This window comes from Teleopsis dalmanni, chromosome 2 (genome assembly GCF_002237135.1).
Source record: "Teleopsis dalmanni isolate 2A chromosome 2, ASM223713v2, whole genome shotgun sequence".
NCBI lineage: Eukaryota > Metazoa > Arthropoda > Insecta > Diptera > Diopsidae > Teleopsis > Teleopsis dalmanni.
In genome coordinates, this window is record NC_051847.1 from 216363557 (window position 1) to 216388008 (window position 24452).

Consider the following 24452-nt stretch of genomic DNA (forward strand, 5'->3'; position numbering starts at 1 on the left):
TAAAAATGGTTTAATTTGTTTATTAAAAAATATTACAACAGTCAAAATGGAAATTGCGGAGATTATGAAATTACGCAAATGCATTACGTCGCGAATTTCATAACATGAACAATTAATGATATCATTTGTAATCGCTAATTATCTGATAACAAATAAGCTCTCCAGATTTATCTGCATCATTTTGTGTAATTGGATTGCCCATATTAACTTGAAACCTATAATAAACTATAACAGTTGGGTAATACCGAACTGGCGATATTGTTTTATCAGTTAAACGTTTTGAAATACTACCATGAGTAAGTGTATTTTTGCTAAAAGATTGGGAAATTTAAGTCAAACAGATATATATTTTGTTTTGGAGTAGTGATTCTTCGTATGATTTTAAAGCAACAAAAAAGATCTTAAAGAGTTATTTGGTATATGCTTAAGATATATATAAACATAAGTAATAGTAATCATTAACATCCATGAAGGACAAGTTTTGCTATAATCAGTAAGAACTGTTAATAAGACATTTTAATATATACACATAAAATCCTGTAAGTATTATGTATGTACTTTTATATTAAGTTAGTCAGCCCGATTATTGATAAGATGAAAGTGTATATGTAATAAACTTAAATAAATTATAATTAAATAAATGAAATATAAGAATTATATCCAAGACCACTAGTGATGCGTATTTGGCAATACTCGAAACAGCTATATGGCCAGCCAAAAATTCAATTAATTAAAATAGTATAAAATGAATTTTTGTTGTTGTAGTTCACTACAGTTCTAAAAACCTATATAACCTTAATATAATAGAGAATAATGCAACAAAAGTTTTGTTTTGTGGAGACCGAATGGGCCACTAAATCTATTTCGTTTAAAGGATTATCTGTTTTAAAACATATTTCTTCTTCTGCAAAATGAAACTTGATGACTAGCAACATTTGATGGTTAAAAGGCCCGTCCGTTTATGACAACGTCCATTTTTTTGACAGAGCTTCTACTGTATTTCTCTAAATACTTGACAAAACACATTTTCTGATCTACCAAATTCCATAATAAAAATTAAATAAAATTTAAAGCAAAATAATTTACGAAAGGCTTAACATTTTAAATATACATATTTCGACATATATATAAAAACCAGATACTATTGCAAAATCTTAATCATAAAAACTAAAGCCGTTTTACTGAAATATTATCCATAAACAATTTTATATTGCACATAATTTTTAAAGTGCGAACATTGTCTTAAAAACGCATGACAGTAAGATTTTCACCTCACCTCAAGAGTATTACGTTAAATATCAAAATAAATATGAGATAAAATTTTGTAGATAAATTTAGATAGATATTCAACAGGCAACATAAGCAAATATTTTCTGAAGTTTTAATTTTGCAGTTAAATTTTTTGTTAACTTTAGTGTCATATGTAATAATAGGTTTCTTTATAAAAATTCTTTTCTTAATTTTTATTTTTTATATTTAAACAATAATTATTTTTCATTCTTATAAATATTTGTTGAGCTCAACAAAAATGTACATACTTCTTCTGAAGGTGTACGAGAAGAAATCATCGGTTCATGGATGAGAAATATTTTATTCTAAGTAAGCGGAAAAATTCCGAGAACGATTTATGAACTTGCTTTATATTTTTAAATAATTCGGTATTCTTTTTTCTTTAAAATTTTATTTCTATATATATTTTATTCGTTGTATTCATTTTATTTCTTCGCGACAGACATTTGGTCACCTCCATAATAAATCCTCTTTTATAGCACAACGTCGCTGCCGCAAAGGTACCCGCGTCCACTCACCTCCATATCCATAGGCAGTTGGCAATCGGCAATCACTTCTTCGCTGAGTCACTCACCAGCGCCGGCTGAAGTGTTTATTTCTGATTTTATAGTTCGCTGTTGCCGTGTGTTTAATGCAATAAATAAAATTTTAATAAACAAATAAAACTTTAATAAATGCTAAGTGTTTGAGACTTATTACTTCGACATATTTTTAATTAAATCCTTCACGACCAAAGATAGCGAGAAGTTGGGTAGTCATGCTTGGCTCAAGGGATTTGCATAGTAGAATACGAATACTCTGTAGTATACCATATATACACCATATTAGGGAATGTGTTGGTGTAAATAGATATGGACGGACATATCACTTTATTGCACTTTATAGGTTTTTTTTATACTTTATTTTATTATTATTTATATATTGTATTAAATATATATTACTGTATTAATATCATTAACATTTTATTATTATTATGTCATTATTGTTTAATTTTAGCTAATATATTATCATTTTTTGTGCATATTATCAGATAGAATATATTATTAACTTATTTGCTTCCATGTAAATTATTACATTATTATTATTATTATTTATTTCGATAATAATAAATTTAATTTAATTCTTATTTTTTATTATAATATTTATTTATTTTTTATTAAATTATCATTATTATTAAATCAGTATTATAATTTTTTATTACTATTTTTTTTATGACTATTATTTTTCATCTGTGCTCCAATGGGAGATATAGGAATTGATGATGAATATGATTATTTTTTATTTATTATTATTTTTTTATTTATTATTAATTTTTTATTTATTATTAATTTTTTATTTATTATTAATTTTTTATTTATTCTTAATTTTTTATTATTTGTTCTTAATTTTTTTATTATTTAATCATTATTAATTTTTTGTTATTTCTTCATTATTATTATTTTATATAATTTATTTTTTATATGATTTACACTATATTAGTTATTTGACATAATCAGATTAGTGTTGCTTGATATATGGGTGCTAACAATATCTAGTGATAAAAACCCAAAGATACTTTTCAATATCACGCAATATTAATATTTACTATTATATAATAATTGATTTATTATTATATTATATTAATAATTATTATATAATGTTATTTATTATTAATAATATATAATATATTATTATTAATACAAGACTATTACGGTCAATTAAGCCCAAATGGATACCATAACTAGCCACAATGCCGACTTGTAATCAACAGTGATGAAGTGTTACATTAAGTTAAAAAGTAAGTATTCGAACTTAAGCCACGATCTCTGAAACCGTCCCCCTAATGTTCCATTAAAACACTTTTTCCTAATAATATAATTTATATCTCAAACAGTTGCGAGATTTCATCCATAAGGAAAATTATCAATATAATATATATAATATAATATAATAATAGAATATATAATAATATAAATAATATAATATATATAATATAATAATAATAAATATATAAATATATAATTATAATATATATAGATTATATATACTAATATAATAATATATATATAATTATATATAATATAATATATAATATATAGAATATAAGCTATAAATCCGAATTTTGATATAAAAGAGTTTAGTCCATGTTGTACACCTATAGAACACCACCAAGCTATCATTAAATCATTGATTATTACTTATATTGTATTATTTCTATCAAATCCGTTGATTTCTTATATTGAAAAGGTATGCTTAACATATCTTCTTTTCTCTTCAAAAGTTTCTAAGCAGTTTTTAAGCAGAGTAAATCAATAATTATGACTAATATATATAATTTCTACAACTGCGATTGACTTTACGTGCTGAGAAGACTTAATACTTTACTTCTCTTAGGAATCTACTTTTAAATAGGACTTGAGTCATTGATTATGACTAATATTATGTTATATCGCTTTAAATATCGATTAGCTTTTCTTTATGATCCGAGTTTAGTCAACGAAGATTAAAAACTCATATATTATTTCTTTCACTGCAATTACCATCACGTTTCGAAAAGGTTTAATGCTTTTCTTTTCCTAAGTACCTACTTTGAAATAGGAGTTGAGTCATTGATTATGACTAAGATTGTATAATATTGTCTCAAAGATGGATCATAAAATTTGTGTAGCCCCTACGCTTGAAGGAGGTGTTGAACCATTGATTAATGCCTGCTATTTCCAACACTACGACGAGCTGTAAATACATGTTGCGACCCTATCTATGCCTACTAGTGGATATGGAAACTTGAGAAGTTGTTTTTTTTTTAAATATCCTTTGTTTAGTTAACAAGCAGCAGTTGAATTATTAATATAATTGGTATTTACTTAACTATTTAAAAGATTCTATGCTTAGATTATTGATAATATTATAATTAATACTGATTTTCACACTTCAAAGGATTTCACATTCTGAAAGTATACAATACTCCCAAAATCCTATGCTATGCTATACTCCCAAAATCCTATGCTATGCTATACTCCCAAAATCCTATGCTATGCTAGAAGTTGAGGTTTTGATCTTTTCAAAGGAACATTGGGATGAAAAATCAGTAATCCAGCGAATAATTACTTAATTAACCTAACATCGTTGAACAGGATTTAATGGAGATGTAGACCTTTTCAAAGGATTATTGGGATGTAAAATAAGTAATCCAGCGAATAATTACTACATTAACATTATATCGTTGAACTGGATTTAAATTATATTTTTTCTATTTATGAACTGTTTTATTTAGAGAACTGCTGGACTGTCCGTTAAATTTTTTATAATTCTTTATAAAATCAATTAAACATAAACACTAAATCTGTAGTTAAAGAGATTTAATGACTAATTCTTAAGTCAGTTGGGAATCAAAGATATTCATTTATTGTATAATGCCATTTTTATATTTATGAATCCCATTTTCATTGTTTATACTATGAATGAGACATTCTATTACATTGAAGTGTTTACTTTTAGTTTGCATATTAGTCGTTAACGTACGTTCCTTTTATGTGTCTAAAGAAGTATGGAAAAATAGTTTGAATCGAGCTTAATCATCTCGAAAAAATGTCGACGATTGCTTTGACATAGAGAAGCCAAATGAAATTCACATGCAAATGGATTTCAAAAGAATTGTAATAAATTACGAATCAGTAGAAAATTAGTAATTGATGATGATTAACAATAAATATTTTAAAAGAATTAATTGCATAAAAAATTATACAAAATGAGAATATATAAAAAAAATGACTAAACTTTCATTTAAGCTTGAAAAGTTTTTGAACGCAAACGTTAATGTTACAAATTATGATGAGAAGTGCTTTTCTACTTAAGTTGCATCTAAAAATATCTGAAAGTCGTGCATTTATGCCGCTAAATGGCGTTTAGCGTTTAGTGACTTTATGTGCTTAAACTTAAAGAACAGACCAGGCTAAGTCACACCGAGCTACCGATCTACCGAGCTATCGAGCAGTCGACCAGACGAGCAGAAAGAGTGAGTTATGCGTAATTGTAATGATTAAGATTTTGTAGTGATTCTAAGTGGACAGACAAATCCATCCGAGCAGCCGTGTAAGCAAACAATCAGACTGGCTGGCAGGCGGGCAATTAAAGACAGACGTGATCGCGGTGATCTGGTTCTGGTGCATCATACTAATTTATTTATTTACAAATGTTGATGATTAAGAATTTCGTTACTTTTTTAGTGAGAATTTTTTTTTGTTTTTAAATTATATTTTTGTGATATAATTTATTTAGTGTTGATTTTAGTTTTTTGGGTTAAGATGAGTGAGTGACTGAGTGTTGTTGTCGTCGTCGTCGTTCTGCACACTCATTTCAACAAATTTGTGATATTTGTTTATTTTTTAAGAGATACAAAGATCACAGACTAATTGTTTTGAAACGCATTCGCATGACGTGTGATGAGGCCGCATGTCGCTTGCAGTATGATGACGCAGAGCCCGCCAGTAGCAGCTACCTCAAGATACAATTAAGCAAAAAATAAAATGTATATGATAAATCCCAGACGCACTTTTGTTGTCTTTAAAGTGTTTTGTCTGTCTGCCAGCTGCACGTATGACTCGCACTCTGGCTAAGAGGGTGCATTCTTACAATACCGACAATCTGAGGTGGTAGTTTCACGGATGGCGGCAATTTTTTTATGATTCTCATACATTCATTAGTGGTGGTGGCAGTGGTGGTACATTGGAGTTATGACTCATTTTTGTTTTCTTAATTTAAGCGCCATTTCAGTATTATTTATATTATTATTATTATTTTTTTTTTTATTTTTCTCCTTCGTCAATTACATACAAATTTCATAGCACGTATTTCATGGCTTTATTATCTTTTAAACGGGCATTAAATTTTATTTATTTTCTTTTCACTGCGGCATAAATCATTGCTTTAAACTTAGTCACAATGTGTTTAAAAAAAAAATTTTGCTCATAAAATGTCAGCTACAAGATACAATTGTGTCTGATGGCTTCACTGACAGTTGGTTGGTCTACGGGTCGGGTCGTTCGTTTAGCTTACTTTGTTATAAAATTGTGAAATAGTACAATACGGGGGCTATATGAAAAGTCTCTTTTCAAGTTTTGGTGTAAAACCATATATATTACGTATACATATATATATATATATATTCTGTTTAAGTGACAGAAGTTCAAAATTTTTACCAGAACAAACATATTCCCAGATATTCTCTGCGGATGCCCTAAATTGAGGAGTAGCCTTCTTATCTATTTAGAAAATAGACTTGTTGATCCTCATAACTAAACAAAACTATTGAAGATGCTCAAATCCATTAAAAGTGTAATTAACAGTTGTAACAAGTGAGGTTATCACAATAGATCAACTGAGTCAAGGTGTATCACTACTTCGTCAAAAATAATCTCTTAATATTCACGTTGTACAGTTTTATTGTAATAATAATTTAGCTGAGGTATCTATGTGTTATAAAATTGTTGTTTTTAATTCGCCACCTAGTAATAATGTATAATCATTATTAGATTATGAGTTGATAAGGTTGAAGAGCGATTCAAACAGTGCAAAACCCACTTGAGCTCAAATAATGGCTTGCTGTTAATTCCAAGAAGTGGCACAGGTGTGACATAAAGATGGGCGTTCTAAAAAAAGGACTCGAACTGTTCATAAATAAAGATTGTTTTTTATTATACATGTATTTAACTTATAGTAGTTGGCAAAATTTAATGTATTGCATTCATTATCTTATAGTTTGTATAAGCAATACAAGATTTTCGCTATATTGAATAGTATTGTGACAGTCAACGCATCATTAGATTTATTCACTGAACTATAGACTAAGGGACTAATAAGTGAAATTCATGTTTACATTTAAACAAACATTTCTTTTCCCAGACAAAACATACAACCCTCGTAACATTTTATTATATTGTATATATGGCGAAATAGTGAATTGAATTAACACCATGTGACACTCAAAATATTTTGTGGGAAAGCAGGTGTGAGGTAGAAACAAAATGCTTTTGATGACGCAGTGCTTGAAAACATAAGTTTCGACCCTGACTTTAGACTCGACTTATAAACAAATAACAAAAACAACAAAATACAATAATAACAACAGCAGCTGAAGTGCTGGAGTCAAAGGATGACTATGACGAAGACAATGACGACGACCGCCGACCGACGTTGATGTTAATATTGATGTTGAGGTTGAGATACCGTATGAAACGAAAAAAAAAGCGCTAACAAAGAGCCATCTCAAACCAAGTATGATTCATACATTTCGGAAATAAAAACGGAATTTTTTTTTGAAGTTTATATGGCCTGGCCGAATGGTCGGTCAGTCAGGCAGTGACTTTGTTATTGGCCATTTATTATGAATTGTTTTTAAGTACATCCAACCAACTGACTTTATGCATGCATGTCGGGTTATGTAGCTCTACGTAAATATTTACTTAAACGTATGCCTTCAGCAAACAGCAAGATGATGATAGTATCTTCTCAGATGTGACCTTCAACTCATTGTTGAAACGTCGAAACATCATTCATGAAATAATAACAATCCAAAAGTAATGCCAATAAAATGAAATAAAACACATTTTGGGCGCCATTTTAGCCAAAAATAATATACAACAAAAATGCAATACCAACAACAATGGATTGAGGCACTTTATGTGATTTTCGCATTTAATATTTGTTGAGTAATTACTTATCAATTACATTGCAGCAACATGCTTGACTCATACGGCAGTTCGAACTCATTACTGAGTAATTAATAAAGTTCACGAAATTTCGTACATGAGCTGTCATTTGATATTTGCTTGCTGTACTCATATTAATTTAATTGATAAATACAATGACAAGTAAAAACATTAAAAAAAATTAATATAAATAATTCATTATTAAAGAACCTTCGTCTCGTTTTCATTAAAAAAAATCTTTATCGAATTACTCGTTCAAAGCTAACAAATGTTTTCGAACTTTGTATTTTGAATTTCTATATTGACAACAAATGAATAATAAAATATATTACAATAATAACAATAAGTAGTAAAGAATGATTCATTCCAAGGAGGTGTGTTGCGCGGGCGCACCATACATCGCAAATTTTTTTTTTTACCGGCGAGCAGGTCTTTCTTATGTTCGAATGAACTTCGAAAATATTTACCTTGCTTACAATGAAAGCAAATATCTTCATGAATTCCTTGTAATAAACCTGGTGACGTGTGACTACAAATTGTTTTGCGATGATTAAAAAATTATTTTTTTTCACATATGATATATTAATGCTTCTGGAATTTTTCTTACAATTTTTGTTTTTGTTTCTTATTTACAAAATTTCTGACACTCTCATGTACGTCTTAGCGCGATAAATATTTTATAAAAATATAAAATGAATACTGTGGATATTTTTAAATCGATGACCAATATTCGAATTATGTGTGCAATGTGATCAGCGAAAAATAATTCCGCACATTCCTCATTCCTCCTTTATTCGATAATTTGGGCCATTAAATGCTTACTTCATCGCTACTTCGAATCGGGAGTAATGCATTACATTGGCTTCCGAAAATGGAGTTGACTTCATCCAACAAAAAAAAGCAATTACAGAAGAAATTATATCATTGTGTGTACACAACAGGCTTATCTTATCAATTTTTTTACGAGTTTGTGATAAAATTACTATCAACCAATTTTTGATGCAAGTTTTTATAATTATTTTTATTTATTTATTTATTTTTTTGTTGTTGTTATTGATAAAAAATATTTTTAATCAAATAGTGGAGTCACTCACTCATTTTGTTTAGTTTTCCTTAAAGGTCAATAGAATATTCAGGGTTTGAAATTTAGACGTTAGTGCATGGATGAGTAATAGGCTTTACATAATTAAGTACATATTGGGTTCAAATTGTGTGTTATTAGTGATAAGTAATAGTATTATTATGTATGCTATTTTGTATGTTATACTACAGTTGTAGTGAAAGAAACTTTGGACTTAACCATTTTGACTAATTAAACAAATATTTTCTTTTCAATAAAAAATCAAACCGCTTTTTTTAATTATATAATTATTATTTTTTAATTATATAATTATTATTTTTTAATTATATAATTATTATTTTGTATTTATATTTAAGAATATATCATATAAAAAAATTGTTATACCTCTTTACTACAGAAAAAAAAAGATTTATTTCCCACATCTACTATAACAAGATTTCTTCAAAAATCTTTGATTTCTAAGATAATAAAAATTTTTATAAGAAAAAGAAATATATAAATAAGTATGTAATTAAATACTACATTATAAAATGGTTTACTACATAGTAACAAAATTATTAGATTATATGTACTATATATTTATTATAATAATATAGATTAAATAATTAATATACCTTTCTATTATAAAACAAAGTTTTATTCTTCATCTAAAAAATAAAAAACTAAATCCAAAAGAAATGCATTGGATCGATAGTTAAAACCAGATGCTACGATCCAGTTTATCGCAAAATATAACACTGCTAACTCTTTAATCTATTTAATTTATTCGCCAGTGTAAATGTCTGCCATGTTAACAAAGAACATTTTATCAAGTCTTCACTATCAGGTATAAGAAAATCAAATCTCAGACGAGGTCTGAATTAAAGCAAAAGTAGGCAATTGAGACATGGACTGACATTTCTTGATTGAAGAATGTTTTTAACTTAATACTAATATTTTAAATATGTAATATTGTTATATTGGCTCTCTTCCCTCTTTCCCTTTCCCTATAACGTGCTTTAATAGATAATAATTGAAAAGATTTTCTGCTCGTTAATATATTAATTTTTTTTTAAACAATCTATGTTAGAGGGTCAAGTCTTATTTTATAAAAGAAGTTAAAGATAAAAAAGCACGCACTTATAATAAAAGAATCTTTTTTTTTCCAATTTAACAAAGTTAATTCTTTGCTTTTTTAACCTATAGAAAATTAAGTCAAATCATCATAACGTATTGTTGTACCGAATAGATTTATATATGAAATTATATTATACATATATGTATATCAGTTTATAATAAAGAAATAATGCAATTTACAAGAGCTTAAAGAGTTTCTAGGCCAAGTACCAATTTTTGGCAACGTAACGAAAAGCAGAGAAAAAAGCGTTAATGACAAAACCAGAAATCATAATGACACTAGAAAAAAAATATTAGTTTAGTAATTATATGAAAATTTTTGAACAAAGTGTAAGATAAGATTTATATATACATACATATATGTATGTGTGTATATAGAGACAATTATACATATACAATATATTAAGTTTTTAATGATTATAGGCCAAATTGAAAGGTAAACTCATTTTTTGGTAATTACGACGAACGAATATTTTTGAGGTTAAGACCGACAAATAATTGTTCGCTCATTAATGTTCCATATAAAAACTTAATGTTCATTAAAATTAACTTCAATATTTATTTAATAGAAAATTTTCTTCAAATTTCGTAAAATCAGAAAAAATTAATTTTCTAATTTTTGGTTTATTTTTTTTTTTTTGTTTTGTTTAACATTTATTTATAAACTTTTGTGTATATTTGGCTTTTGGCTTATAGCGGATTTAACACTACGGCGCTGCTGTTTTCTGCTGTGAATGAAATTGACATGCGCAATGAGCAAATGAATAAAAATAATAAGTGTTGGCGAGAGGAGGAGTGCGGGCAGGCAGGGTAGCGTTAACCATTAAGTAAGTTTGTAGAGAATGAGAGAAGAAAATATAATAAAACATTTATAAATGTTTATACAAAATTTATATTGGTTGAAAATAAAATGAACTAAACTAAACTGAACTGAAATGAAATGAAATGACTCATCCGTTTTTGTTGATTTTTTTCTCTTCATATTATTTTATTGTTGTTGTTGTATTGTTTGTTGTTCTTATTGCTTTAGCTGTTGCTCGAAGAACGTAGAACATTTTTTTTTACTATAAATATTTGTATATAAATTTGTAGTATTTTTATGTTTATAAAAATGTAGACTTTTATATTACAATAGCTTGCTTTTATATTATAGTCGTCTAGAGAAATATTGGGGAGTGTGAGTACAAGTATAATACTTTTTTTTTTTGTAGATATCACACTGGGAAGGTTATACTTATAAGGTAGGTAGGTAGAGTGTGGGGTTATAGCTAAAAGCAACGATAGGCACAAAAAGGAAAAAAATAGCACTACAACCAAATGATGGGTATGTATGAGGTGGTGAAGGGGTAGGAGGAGGGAGGAAATGATTTAGTTTGGTTTCGTGCCGTGTGCGAAAATGATTATAACATAATGATGACTTGATATTTTTCTTAAAAGGTCTCTTAGAAACAGGGTGCTTATTTCTCCATAGTAATATTGTTATAAAACTTAAGGGTGGGTTGAAGAATTAACATCAATATCACATCAAACCAATAAAGTTCTTCATATATTACTGTTTTTATGATGCAAAATGTACTTGAAGTAAAAAAGAAGGGTACCAAAATCACGAATAACCATAATTTTTTTAAGTGTATGTTAATGAGCAATGACGCATAACTAAATTTAACGCTTTTTGATATCGATAAGAACTTCCTATATTCAAGTAAGGTATGAGTCATCATACACAGAATCCTTTATTGTTGCGCAGCAAGTATTCAAGGGTTAAAGTTGAGATATGGCATATAGAAGGTTGATAAGCAGGTTTAGTGGCAAGTTTAAAATATTATAAGGGTTTTGGCATATTTTCAAAAAGCATAACAAAGTGTTCACATGCTGGTCTGAACCCTTTTAAAACGCAAATTTGAAAAAATTGAGCAAAATATTGAGAGAAGTATGCTACTTTGACGCCTAGGGATATTAAAAAGCTGTAGTAATAAAAATCTGTGCAGTAAAATTTAGTATGCCATATGTTAAATAAATTAAACTCACTACAATGAAATAAAATAAACAAAACAAAAAAAAAGAAGAAATAAAACTGTTTAATTAATTTGAGTAACCCTTAATAATAAATTTGTAAAATAAAACTTTTCCGAAATTGATTTTTATTGTTGTGGAAAATATACTCAACGACGTTGAAATCCTATTATTAAATTAAATCCCATATGTTAGGAGTTTAACAGTGCTGCCCGCAATGACTGTTAATACCCAATAAATAAGCAAGTAATCCCACGCACCTGACACAATTAGTTATCCTATGTTTGAATTACCCACGCTTTTAACAGAGTCAATCTTACACACAAACAAACACAACTAAATACAGCAGCAGGATAAAAGTGCATAATTGAGCAAAACAAAGTAAAAAAAAAATATGCAAAAACACACGACCCGTACAACATATGCAAAATAAATTTAAAAAAATTATAACAGCAAATAGCAACAAAAACAAGACTTAAAGGAACACAAGTGTCAAATAATTGGCAACAACATCAAGGCAGTTTAGTTTTCATTTTTTTATCTTTTTGTTTGATTTTTTTTAGCGGTCGTTGTACCTCACTGACACCCCCGCAATTTTATAGGAAATTCTTTAAATATTTTAGCAATTTTTTCTCATCTGAAGTTTGCACTACACGACTAATGACCAAAAATAGTTTTTAGAATTGAAATGCAGACAACTCTAGGGTAAGCGCCGGTCGCCTGAGGTATGAGGGTAAGCCTTTAAATATTTCAAAATGAAAATAAAACAAACAAAACAAAAATATATAAATACATACTGTGCATACATATATAATAATAACAAAATCGATGGGAAATATCAAAAGGAGACACAAGCAAAGTTGTACGGTCTGCATGTGCTACATTGCGATAGCGATGACTCATCAACAGCAAACAGCATAGCGCACACAACATTATTTTAATATGCTTTTTCTTCTGTTGTTTGTTGTCATCGACGCTGCGGCTGCTATTGCTGTTGACGTCGTCGTCGTCATCAGCACTACTGTTTGTGTTATTTAGCCGTTATTTTTGGATACAAAAAGCACTGCGTGCAAAGTAAATGTGTTTTCATCACGCTTCGTTAAGAACGAGGACAAAAGTGTACGTGACGTAAGGAAGTAACAGACGAAACACAATAATTAGAAGCAAAAAATAAAAAAATAAATCATAAGGAAAAAAATCATTTGCGGTTTTATTATAGCCTGCCTAGTGCCTAGCAGTATAATGCAGAGGAAGGCGAGTTTTTGTACAAAATAAATATGCGTATTAACACAAAAATAGGAAGTTCCGAAGGACGTTATAGCTTTTGTTGTTTTGTTTTGTTTAGGCGAGATTTGTTATGTCCAAATATTAAACAATGCACACAATAATAAGAAGAAGATTTATATGTACAAGGAAAAAAAATAATATGAAAAAGGAAAAACTAGTACACATAACACTAAATTGTATAGGAAATAAAAATTGTATACGTTTTGTATGTAAAAATTGTGCTTTTTTTGTATGTTTGTGGAATATCCATAAAAGTTGTCAACACTGATCTTTGACGTCGCCGTCAGCATTGCCTTATCCGTTGTTATTTGTTGTAAAATTGCATAGTACAAAATTTGTGTGTAATGGCGGCGATGCGCTGCCGCAGGAGCCAAGCTGTCTGTGGAGAACTTACAAAAAGGAGCCTTTGTTTTTGTACATTTTTTTCATGCTTCTGTTTGTTTTTGTTATTGTACTAGTTACTTATGCTCTTTTGCAAACAAAATGTTGACAACAACAACAAGAATTGTGGAATTATTTTACTTTTTTTAAAGAAAAATTTTCATTTTAAAATGTAGTTGAAGTATAATAGTATTTTTTATTATAAAAATATTTTATTAGTGTACACAGTGTACAAGAGTTTCAATTTTGTTTTTTGTTTTTGTTTTAATAATTTTCTTTTATTGTGTTGTTTTTGTTGTTGCTGTTTTAACACGTGTCGTCTATAAACTACTTGATTGAAAACGATTGACGTCAGCAACGGAAAAAAGGCATTTATTTTGATTTTGTTTAAAAATATATTATATATATATTAAAATATTTTTGAATACTAAGCAAAATAGGGTAGAATAAAAAGAAAAGTAGCTATAATATATTAAATTTTATTTTAACTGCAACATGTTGTAAAGCATTAACTTTTATTTTAGTTAATTTTTTTAAACATTGTCGACAATTTTTTGGTCTTCAATAATTTTTTGATCTGCAATAATTTTTTGCTTAAAAAAAGTACAGTTTTATTTAAACTTTAATTTGATATATAAAAATATAAATGTAGTTGTTTTTAATTATACAAATAAATAAATTTTAATAAAAACGCTTTTAATTCTTCTTACATTTCAATTAAATAAAATTTTAAATTAAGAAATTAGAAAAAGTTTGATGTCAAAAGGTAAAAGGGTAAACCAATAAGAGAAAAGAAGAAAGTACAGTACTTACTACTGTTCTACAAGTACAGTACTGATAAATTGTTTAAACTACTTTAATTTTAAAAACTTATTCATGAGAAAGTTTTTTCATTTATTTATTGCAATTTAAATAATATTTTTTATTCTTAACTTACCTATAAAATCATACGCTTCCTGAAAATATTGTTTAATATTTTGATGTGGTGTATCACTGGCAGGTATTTGCATGTATTTTAAGCCCGGCATATTATTTGTTGTGGGCTTTTGGCAGGTAACATTTAACACACAATTTGCACCAACTCTACTTGGATCATCAGCATCTCTGCCGTTACCAAGCAGCAAATGTGGAAAAACTGGTGAGGCGGGATGCGTTTCAATGTCTGGAATAAAAGATTATTATATATAAAATTATAATAAATAATATTACAAATAAAAATATTACAATTAGCAAAATAATATTAAACGTATTTATAAAAAATTATTAGATAAGAATATTATTTATTGCGACATAGCAACACTTTTACGTTTTATTATAAAATGTATCGCTGTAATTTTTAAAAAATTAATTAATTTTAAGTTTTATAAAATAAAATATATATCAAGATTTACCTAATATATTCATCTGCTTATATACTTCATTCATTTAAAAATATATACTTCATATTTTAAAAGCTTTTTAAATTGAAAACTATTTTAATATTTTATAACACTTTAGCTAAAGTTAAATGTAGAGATACCGTAAAACGTATGCCAGCTTCTTGCTGTGTTTAAATGTAAAAAAATATAATCGCTTGCTCTTTTTTTGTAAAATATACATAATATTGTATAAATAATTATGTATGTAGAAAATCTCGCTGTTACGCTTCGAGAGTTTTCATGTGCGATGCACGCTGCTTAAACTAATCTTTTAAGTGATCTGATCGTATCACGCTGCTGTTGCAGCACTGTTGTTGTTTATATTGTTGTTGCTAACTTTTACTGCAATAGATACAATACAGTACGATACGATATGATACGATATTTAATATTAGAGATGTTGTTGACTATTTTCGTTTACGTTTTTAACCCCCCTGCACCGCTAAACATAACGAAATTGAAAAATATAATAAAAAAGAAAACATAAGTCGTCGTCGTAGTCGTCGTCATTCATAGAAAGGCATATTTACGTTTACAAATAAATCTCAGAAATTAATAGAATGGAGTGAAATTAAGCATAGCTGAACTTCAAAAAAGTAACTTGAACTGACTGAATGTCTGACGACTACGTCTTCTGCCCACAGTTCAAAGAAACTAGCAGAAAAAGTATCGAAGAAAATAAAAGAAACAGTTTTTTTTACGAAACAGTGGGTATTATAAGTATCTATATATTTACGAGGAGGCACTCTTAGTGATGTGTTGCCCCAATGAGTCATGCAAGAAAAGCAAATAACTAACAGTACTACGTTTATAATATTTTTGTATACATATATATATATTTCTTTTTGTATATTAATTTGTTGGACTTTTAAAAAAATTGCAAACATTTTTTTATTACTCTAATGCTTTCATTTGTGATATTTTAATTTGTTTCATAATTAAATTTATTATTTTTTTGTTTTTTATGTTGTTCCCATGCAGTCTTTTTCTGTTAGTAGTGTACAGTGACAGTGTACCTTTCATTTCTTACTGTTATACTTGCATAAATAAGCAATCATTATTTTACTGTTATACCAAACCAACGACATATAACAGTAAAGTTGTACTAATTATAACAGCACATTTTGGTATTCTGTACTACGTCATTTGGAGGCGCTAAGCACTGATACTGCACAGCACACTGCCGCGCATTAGTCAGTCGTCAGTCACTTTAGTTACTTAAATTATTTCTGTTTTTATATTGATTATTTTTACAGTGGAATTAGGTTATAAAGCGGTTAATGAGTTTATTGTTTTTTCTTTTACTATTTTTCTTTTGTTGTTGTATAACTATGGAAACTTGTAATCAGACTTTTTGTTATGGCAATAAAATAATTTCGTATTGCATAGTAATTTCAATAAAAATAGTTACACCAGCTATGCAGCAGTGCATATGGAATGAAGTACTTCCCTTCTTCTTCTATGGAGTTTCTAGGACACAAAATCAATGTTGGGGAAACCCAATATTTAAGGTATTGTTGTAACAATTTTTTTACATTGAATTCTAGAATAATTAAATTTTAGAACGATGGTCAACTAAAATACAAATTTTAATATCAAATAATAGAATTTATAAGTCATTTAGCAAAGAGAAAAAAAAATTTATTTACTTTAATCCTTTAAATTACAATGAGAATTCGTGAAAACATTAAACAATTTGAAGTTATTGTTATTATGTAAGTTATTCGACAGCTAAAGAGAACTCATATATAAAAAAGCGAGTATTCTTTTGAAACTCTCTTACAAAAGCATAACATTTATGACATTTTATAGCTATAATTAAACTAGGTTCCCAAAATAATATTACATATTGTTTTTAGATAATTTAAATTAATTAAAGAATTAGGCATATATAAATACTTAACAGGATATACATATGCATGCTTTTAAATGGTTTATTTAAACATAGTCATCATTAAATAATTCCATTCTTTTTTATTTTATTTGACATTCAATTAATAATGGTACTATTGTCATCACTATTATCGGAAATCTGGGAACTTCTTTTAGTCGCTTTATATCGAAATTTATAGAATGATAATAAGATACTCAATTGGTGTCAACAAGATTAAGCTGGTAGCGGTATTGGTTTAAAAATTTGTTAGACATTCAAAGATTCTTAAACAATGATCATGGTTCCGGGGACTGACAGTCAATCATCTTTTAAGACGATGAAATGTTGCACACCTTCCTTAAACAAAGAGTCAAAAAGTAAATTTTCTGATTGAATTACAAGACACTATGAACACTATTACACTATTCCAATTTTGATTAAATTGTTAATCTCAGTTTACTAAAGATAGTATTAATACGTTGGCTTTCTCTTGTTGTTTTAACTCAATCGATAAATTGGATCTGTTTGCTGGGTTCATTTCCTTTGACTAGCCAACTATTATACAAATATTACTTACAACAAAAATTATTATTGTGAGATTATTATAATTATAAATAAATTATTATGTTGCAAAGAGCATTGATTACTATAAGAATTCATACACTGCCCTTACTTTGTTGTTTTAAGCTTTTGGCTTCTTTGACTACCAACTAGCCAACTATTATAAACAAATTACTTACAAGAAAAATTATTATTGTGAGAATATTGCAAAAAACTTGAGTTTGTTCATATTTTGAGTGAGTGTGTTTTTGATCTAGTCAGCTAGAAGCTGTTTTGTGTTGCAATTCGGAGTACTCATTATTCATCAATCAAGAGAAAATTTCCAATTTTCACTAACAATCTATTTTCCATACATTTCGTATTTTCCCTTAAATCTTAAATAATTCAATGATTCGTTATCATTTTCCAAAAAAAGCACCTACCTTAAATATGAAGTAGAAAATAATTCCATGGAATTTCTTCTATGTCATATTTTTAAATTTGACGAGGGATTCCCAGAAATTCATTTAAAAAAATTCTATAATAATCAATAAAATATATTGTATTAGCAAAACTTCAACCTTTGCCAGGGCAGGCAATTAATATGGTACTTCCATAATTTATAAATAGTATTATGTATGACTCAGAAAAAACCGATGGAATCGACTAACAGCTGAAGAACAAATATTGGATTTGTTTACAATTTATTAAGTAATAAAAAAATAATAAACAAATAAAATAATTTACAAGTCGGAATTGTAAAAAAATTGTAAACAATAAAAAGTTGCAAAAAAAGTGGAAAAAACATAAGTAAAATTTTACAATAACAATTAGCTTGCAATTATATAGACGCATTATATATTTTGAATATTTTTGCTATATTTCAGCTTCAATTATTGCCTTACGAGAGACAACGTCATATATGCTAATTTGCTCCGCTGCAGCACTTAATTGCCAACAAAATACGTGCCATAAAAAGTAGCGAAGTAAATACAGTTTTTTAAGTGCATTAAATTGCATTTTACACTAAACTGTCATAGGCAAGCCAAGGCAAAGCGGAGTGAGTAGTGAGGTGGTGCATGTACTATACCCTCTCTGACAGCTTTCTGCACAAAACTATATGGAAATGTCGCATTTTTCTTCTCGAGCTTTAATGCAAATTGATACTTAATCAATCTGACAACATCAACAACAACAACAACGACAACAACAAAATATTTACGGAAGTTTTCGACTGCATTTGAAGGTAAAATTACTTAATTTATAAAAAATTAAGTCTTTTTTTGTTTCGTAAAGAATCTGTTTATATCTATATAAAGATAACGTAAACTATATCTATTCATATGTATGTTTGTAACCGTATATAGATGTGAGTTTGACATTGAAGTGCATTTAAACTGCTTTTTAATTTTCTATTTGCAAGAGAAGCTTAGGTTTTTATCATAATTTTACCGCACGTGTTTAAATTTAAATTTTAAAATAATTTGCATTTAATCATATTAAAAATTTTGCATTTCAGTATGTAATATGCATTAAGATATTAAATTAAAAAAAAAAAAGTAGCTCTACCGTTTTATCAGTGTCATGCATCTTGTCTGTAACGGAACGGCGATGGTGGTGTGGTGAAATTTATTTAATGAAGGTTACGGAAAATTTTCTGATGCATTACTTTACACTTCATTTAATAGTTAGCTAGTTACCTTATGGAGACCTTGGAAGATTTTTAGTGACTTCACTACATATTAAAAGGATTGATGATACTGTAACAGATTATTAGTGACATAATAAAAAAAAGTAGAGTAAGAATATTGAACCAGAAAGTAGAGAAAATGTTATAGTATTTTAATAGAATAATTGGGTTTTTTAACTACACAATAAACTTTTAACATTTTATTCTAAACTACAATTGTTTATGGACAATTTCCAGGCAATATTTTTCCGTGGCAGTTTTCTGTGTTTAATTTAAATTTTAGGCTTGAATTTTAGGTTCTTAGGCTAGAAAAATCTAAATGTACTACTTAGACTTTTTGGCAAACCAGAAGACTTTTAGGTTTGTGGTATCTTAAATTGCCATTACTTGAGCTCAAGTGGGTTTTGAACATAAGGTCGGCACTTCAACCTAATCTAGGATTTTTAAGGTAAGAATTTAATAGCTAGATCTACTATTATTATTGTAATTATTCAATATTCATAAGCCTAACAATATTTGTTGGTTCAAGAGTTTGGGCTTGATACGGTTTAATGAAAAACAAATTTTATAAAAGTTCAAAGCATGGTCTTTCCAGAAGACCAATTCCACAATTGATTGCTCATCACAATAGTGACGAAACCAGTTCTCTTCGGACATAACAATGGCAATTAATTTAAGCTGGGATTTAAAGAGCAACTGGTAGTCAATTGCCATGTTTAATCACCAATAGCTATTCAACATTACAACAGCAATTTAAGCTGGAGATTTACAATAATATAAAGTAAGTAAATAAGTCTAAATCTTTATAGTCTAATTAATAATTAGTGCATTTGAATTTTATATGAATTTTATTTAAACTCACCATACACAGCAGGACTGGAACAACTTCTCGTTAGTGGTGAACGATTTGAAGATGTGGATGATGAGGTGGAAATCGGCATTTGTTCATCACATGGCGTTGTTGCTGTTAAATTTTCTTTTGATCTTTTATGACTATTATAATCTTTGTGATTAGCTAAAAATAATGTATAACAAAATTTATAAAATTAATTTCAATGAAAAAATTCATATAAAAATAAATATATAAAAAATTTTATTTAAATACATTTTTGTTATTAATATATTAAATGACGTCAACATTGAGACTGGCGTAAAATACAAAAAATAAAAAAAATTTAAATAAAAAAATATACAAAGACAATTAATGAAATGAAAGATTTGGAGGAAACAGCAAGAGAGGAGATAAGATTAAGAGCACTACACTTAATATATAAATAAAATGTATGAATAAACGCTTAAATAATTTTACAATTCAATTGCGTTGTTTATTGCAAGTATAGAGAAAGATAAATAAACATACAATAACATAAACAATAGAAAAGAAAATAATTTTTTAGAAAATAAATGCATTAAAATTAACTAAATTTCGACTTGATATTATGACTTATTTAATTTAACATAATGAACGCTTAACTAAGTACACATACAACATTATGTTAATAGCAGACATACTCTATGTTATGTTTATGTGTTATAACATAAACGCTTATCAGCTCGATGAGCATAATCAAATGTTCTAATTCACAAATTTACATATTTATAAAGTGAAACCAACAAATAAATTTACCCTCAACCGAATAAAATTTGAATTATCTCTAATAGTAAATGTAATTCATGCAATCATTTAATTAAAAATTATGTTCTTTTGAATGAGTACATATAACCACGTTTTTTTTTGTGATACGCTAAATTTTTAAAAATTAAATGAAAAAAAATTGTCAACCTTATCAGCAACAGCAAAGCTTCAGTTGAACTTAAAATTCAACTTAAAATTGTACAAAAAAAAAAATTAAAAAACAAAAAAGAAGAAAATTTTTGCTGACGTTGTACGAAGTATAAATAAAATACAAAAAAACCAAAAAAAAAAAACGCATGCTGTTATTTTTGTTGTTGGCATTATTGTGGTTTGAAGTACTAAAACAAGAAATCAAAAACAATAAAAAAACAAAATGAAAAAGAAAAAACACTAACAAGTAAACACTAAGAGACAACATAACTATAAACCAGGCAGACAAACTAACAAGTAAACAGGAAAACACAATTTTACATTACTACAGTCAGTCAGCCACAAACCCAACATAGCAATGCACTATCTGTTTACAACAACAACAGCAGAGCAGCAGCAGCAATAGCCACAACAACTGAAATGGTATGCTTGAAATACATGCTTTAAGCTTTACAGCGGTTAAAGCATAAATACGATAAAGCAAAATCAACAATAGCAACAAAAACAAAAATAACAATAACAACAACAGCTATATAAACATGCATTTAAACAACTAATATACACGTTCATGTATACATAAATATATGCCCAACATATAAAACCTAAACTCGAATTCGTACTCAAAAGGTCGTTTCAAATCGGTTCAACAGTGTTGTCAACTTGCTTTAATTTATTTTTGTATAATTTTGCGTTATACGTTTTTTTTTTTTTCGTTTTTTTTTTTGTTGTTATTTCTTAATTTTTCGCTACCATGCGAAGTTATGATTCACTTTGTATTAAAAAGTTAGTAAATAATATTAAGGTTTTCTTAAATTTTTAATGACAATAAAATAACGTAAAAAAAAGATAGAAGTTCTTGATATGTTGCAGAAAAAGAATTCTAATTAATATGAATAATAAAATATTTACTAATTTAAACTTAAAATTGAGTAATAAAGTTGTTAATTAAATTCATTTGGAAAGTTGATGATTAAAGTAAGCAGAATGAATTCTTAATTAAAAGTTTAATTTTAACATTTAACTGTTTATCATCTAATACTTACGTTTAAATAATTCAAGATATAAATGAATGGTTAGAAACAATATAAGAGCTTAATTATACAAACTACTTAGAGAATAGACATTGAATGAATAATAAGGGGATTTATGTTGCAAGTTGTGATTGAGATATTGATTGAAATTTAGACGGGTGACGCATTAGCTAGTGTTACACTAAGTTTTGTGCTTTGTTAAAAACTCTATTCGGCTAAATATGTATATTCAAAGGGATACTTAATTTTCTTAAATTTGATATATAAGCTCCTTACCTGAAGATTACTTTAAAATAAAATTGAAAAATTTGAAAGAAAAATAACTTATGATATTTTCATTAATATTTATAACAAGAATTGAGAGTAATTAACTAAATAGCCTAATACAATTAGCTTGTTTTTAATGGTAAAATTAATTATTTAGCTATATGATCAGCCTAAAATTGCTTTTAAATTAATAATTGTAGTTGACTTTCATAAATGTAATCATGGTAGATCCAACCAGTTAAATAGTAATCTGACTAGAGTTTATTGTTATTTTGAAAATATTAAAGATTTATAGATTTTCTAAGCTACTGACATCAATAGAAGTATTATTTATTCATTATTGCAGTTTCTAGGTTTATTATACAGATAACTAATGACAATTGAAAACAATTGAAGCTATTACCAAAAGAGAAAACAGATACTTTAATGCAAAGAATTTTAAAAATTTTAACTGTTATTGAATAGAAAAAAGGATACTTTAATCATAAAAAACCTTTCTATTCAAAATAAAAAATATTGCAATCAACGATTGATTATAAATAACATTTAACAATAAAAATATATATACCAGTTTTGCTAAACAAATAATATTTGAAAGAATTTGATTTTTAATTCCCTTTATATATAAGCTACTATTAAACCTTCAGTCAACATTCAAATAATTCTTAATTTTGGAAGCTTTAATTTTCTATTGGCAAACAAAAAGCAACACTGTCAGTCAGCATATAAAATACCGCAAACAAGTGGCACAACTTCCGATCCACATATTTAAGGTTTTCGTATAAATTCATATAGGAATTATAAGAAAAAATTTATACGTGTATATAAATTAAAAAGAATTTTTTTTTTAACAGAACAGAACAAAAAAATTTAATTTATGCTACAAAGAAAATCATAAGACAAAGTTGCATGAGTAATGAACAAAATTTGAAGGTGCAAAAATAGCCCATAAGCCAAAAATAGCAAAGCAAGAAAATAACATAAAAAAATATAAAAAAACAACAAAATCCAAATAAAATAGCGTTAATAATAATGATGATGATGATGCTGCTGCTGTGGTGGCTCGTTTTGTAAATTTATGCAAACAATTTTTTAACTTTTTACTACTTGCTTTATGTGCATATTTCTGTTGTCTGTTTTTATGTACAAATATATTTGTATTATGTTTTATATATTTTTATTTCTTAAACATACCGATTTTGTTGATTGGCATAAATCTCAAAAGAAGGCACGGAGATTCTCTTTTTATCCGCATTTTCATTTCACTTTTATGACTCACGCTGTTGTTGTTGCTATTGCGTTCGCACCTATCGCCGTGTATGTTTATGGCGTAGTGCGTCTCTTTTTGTTGCTCTGCTGGTGAATCACTTGAGAAGTTTAAATATATAAAAATTTTTTTTACGAAGGTATTAATTTTTTTATATTCAAAAAAAATTTTTTTTTTTTACTTTATGAATTTATTATAAAGCTTATTAGATAATAGCTGCGTTTTAAAATTTTAGAGATTTTTTCTTTTAATCTGTTTCATTTGATTAAAAAACACTTGTTGGACACTTCCGTTATATAGTATCGTGGCTTTTTAATACAAAAATAATATGTAATTTAGCGTTTATATGTTATTTAGATATTTGAATAATTTTTAATAATAGCGTTTAATTAACAAAAAGTTTTATTTTAGTAATGAAACCGTTTTATTTATTTATACAAGAGGCACTATTTGTTACCGCGATTTAGTTTAGTCTTATTAGTAGTAAGTAAATGTGTTACATCAACAGTGCTTTTATTCAAGCTTTACACACGTCTTTACTCGACAATTGACTTGTAACGACTGTGCTGAGTTGCTTCCCGCATTTTTAGTTTCTCTTCTGGCTGTTGTTTTCTGCCTCTTTTCTCTGTCCTATACATTTGCTTGAATTGGTTTGTCTGTTTTGATGCAATGTGACGTTTCCATTTTGACAAGCGAATAGTGTTGTGAAAGGTAAAATTAATGGCA

At 27.4% G+C, this 24452-nt stretch overlaps 1 protein-coding gene across 1 annotated transcript in view; it reads right to left on the reverse strand.

Annotated features, from left to right (window-relative positions):
• The window catches only part of LOC119676730 (dual specificity protein phosphatase 10-like), a 25617-nt gene extending 1266 nt beyond the window's left edge, over positions 1 to 24351 (reverse strand). Inside the window, exons 1-3 of the mRNA XM_038087986.1 lie at positions 23654 to 24351; positions 20238 to 20390; positions 14792 to 15016 (exon numbers count right to left, since the gene is read on the reverse strand). Of these exons, the coding sequence (XP_037943914.1) occupies positions 14792 to 15016; positions 20238 to 20390; positions 23654 to 23720 (445 nt within the window). The 5' untranslated portion in view covers positions 23721 to 24351. The remainder of the gene's footprint in view (positions 1 to 14791; positions 15017 to 20237; positions 20391 to 23653) is intronic.
• Positions 24352 to 24452: the final 101 nt, after the last annotated feature.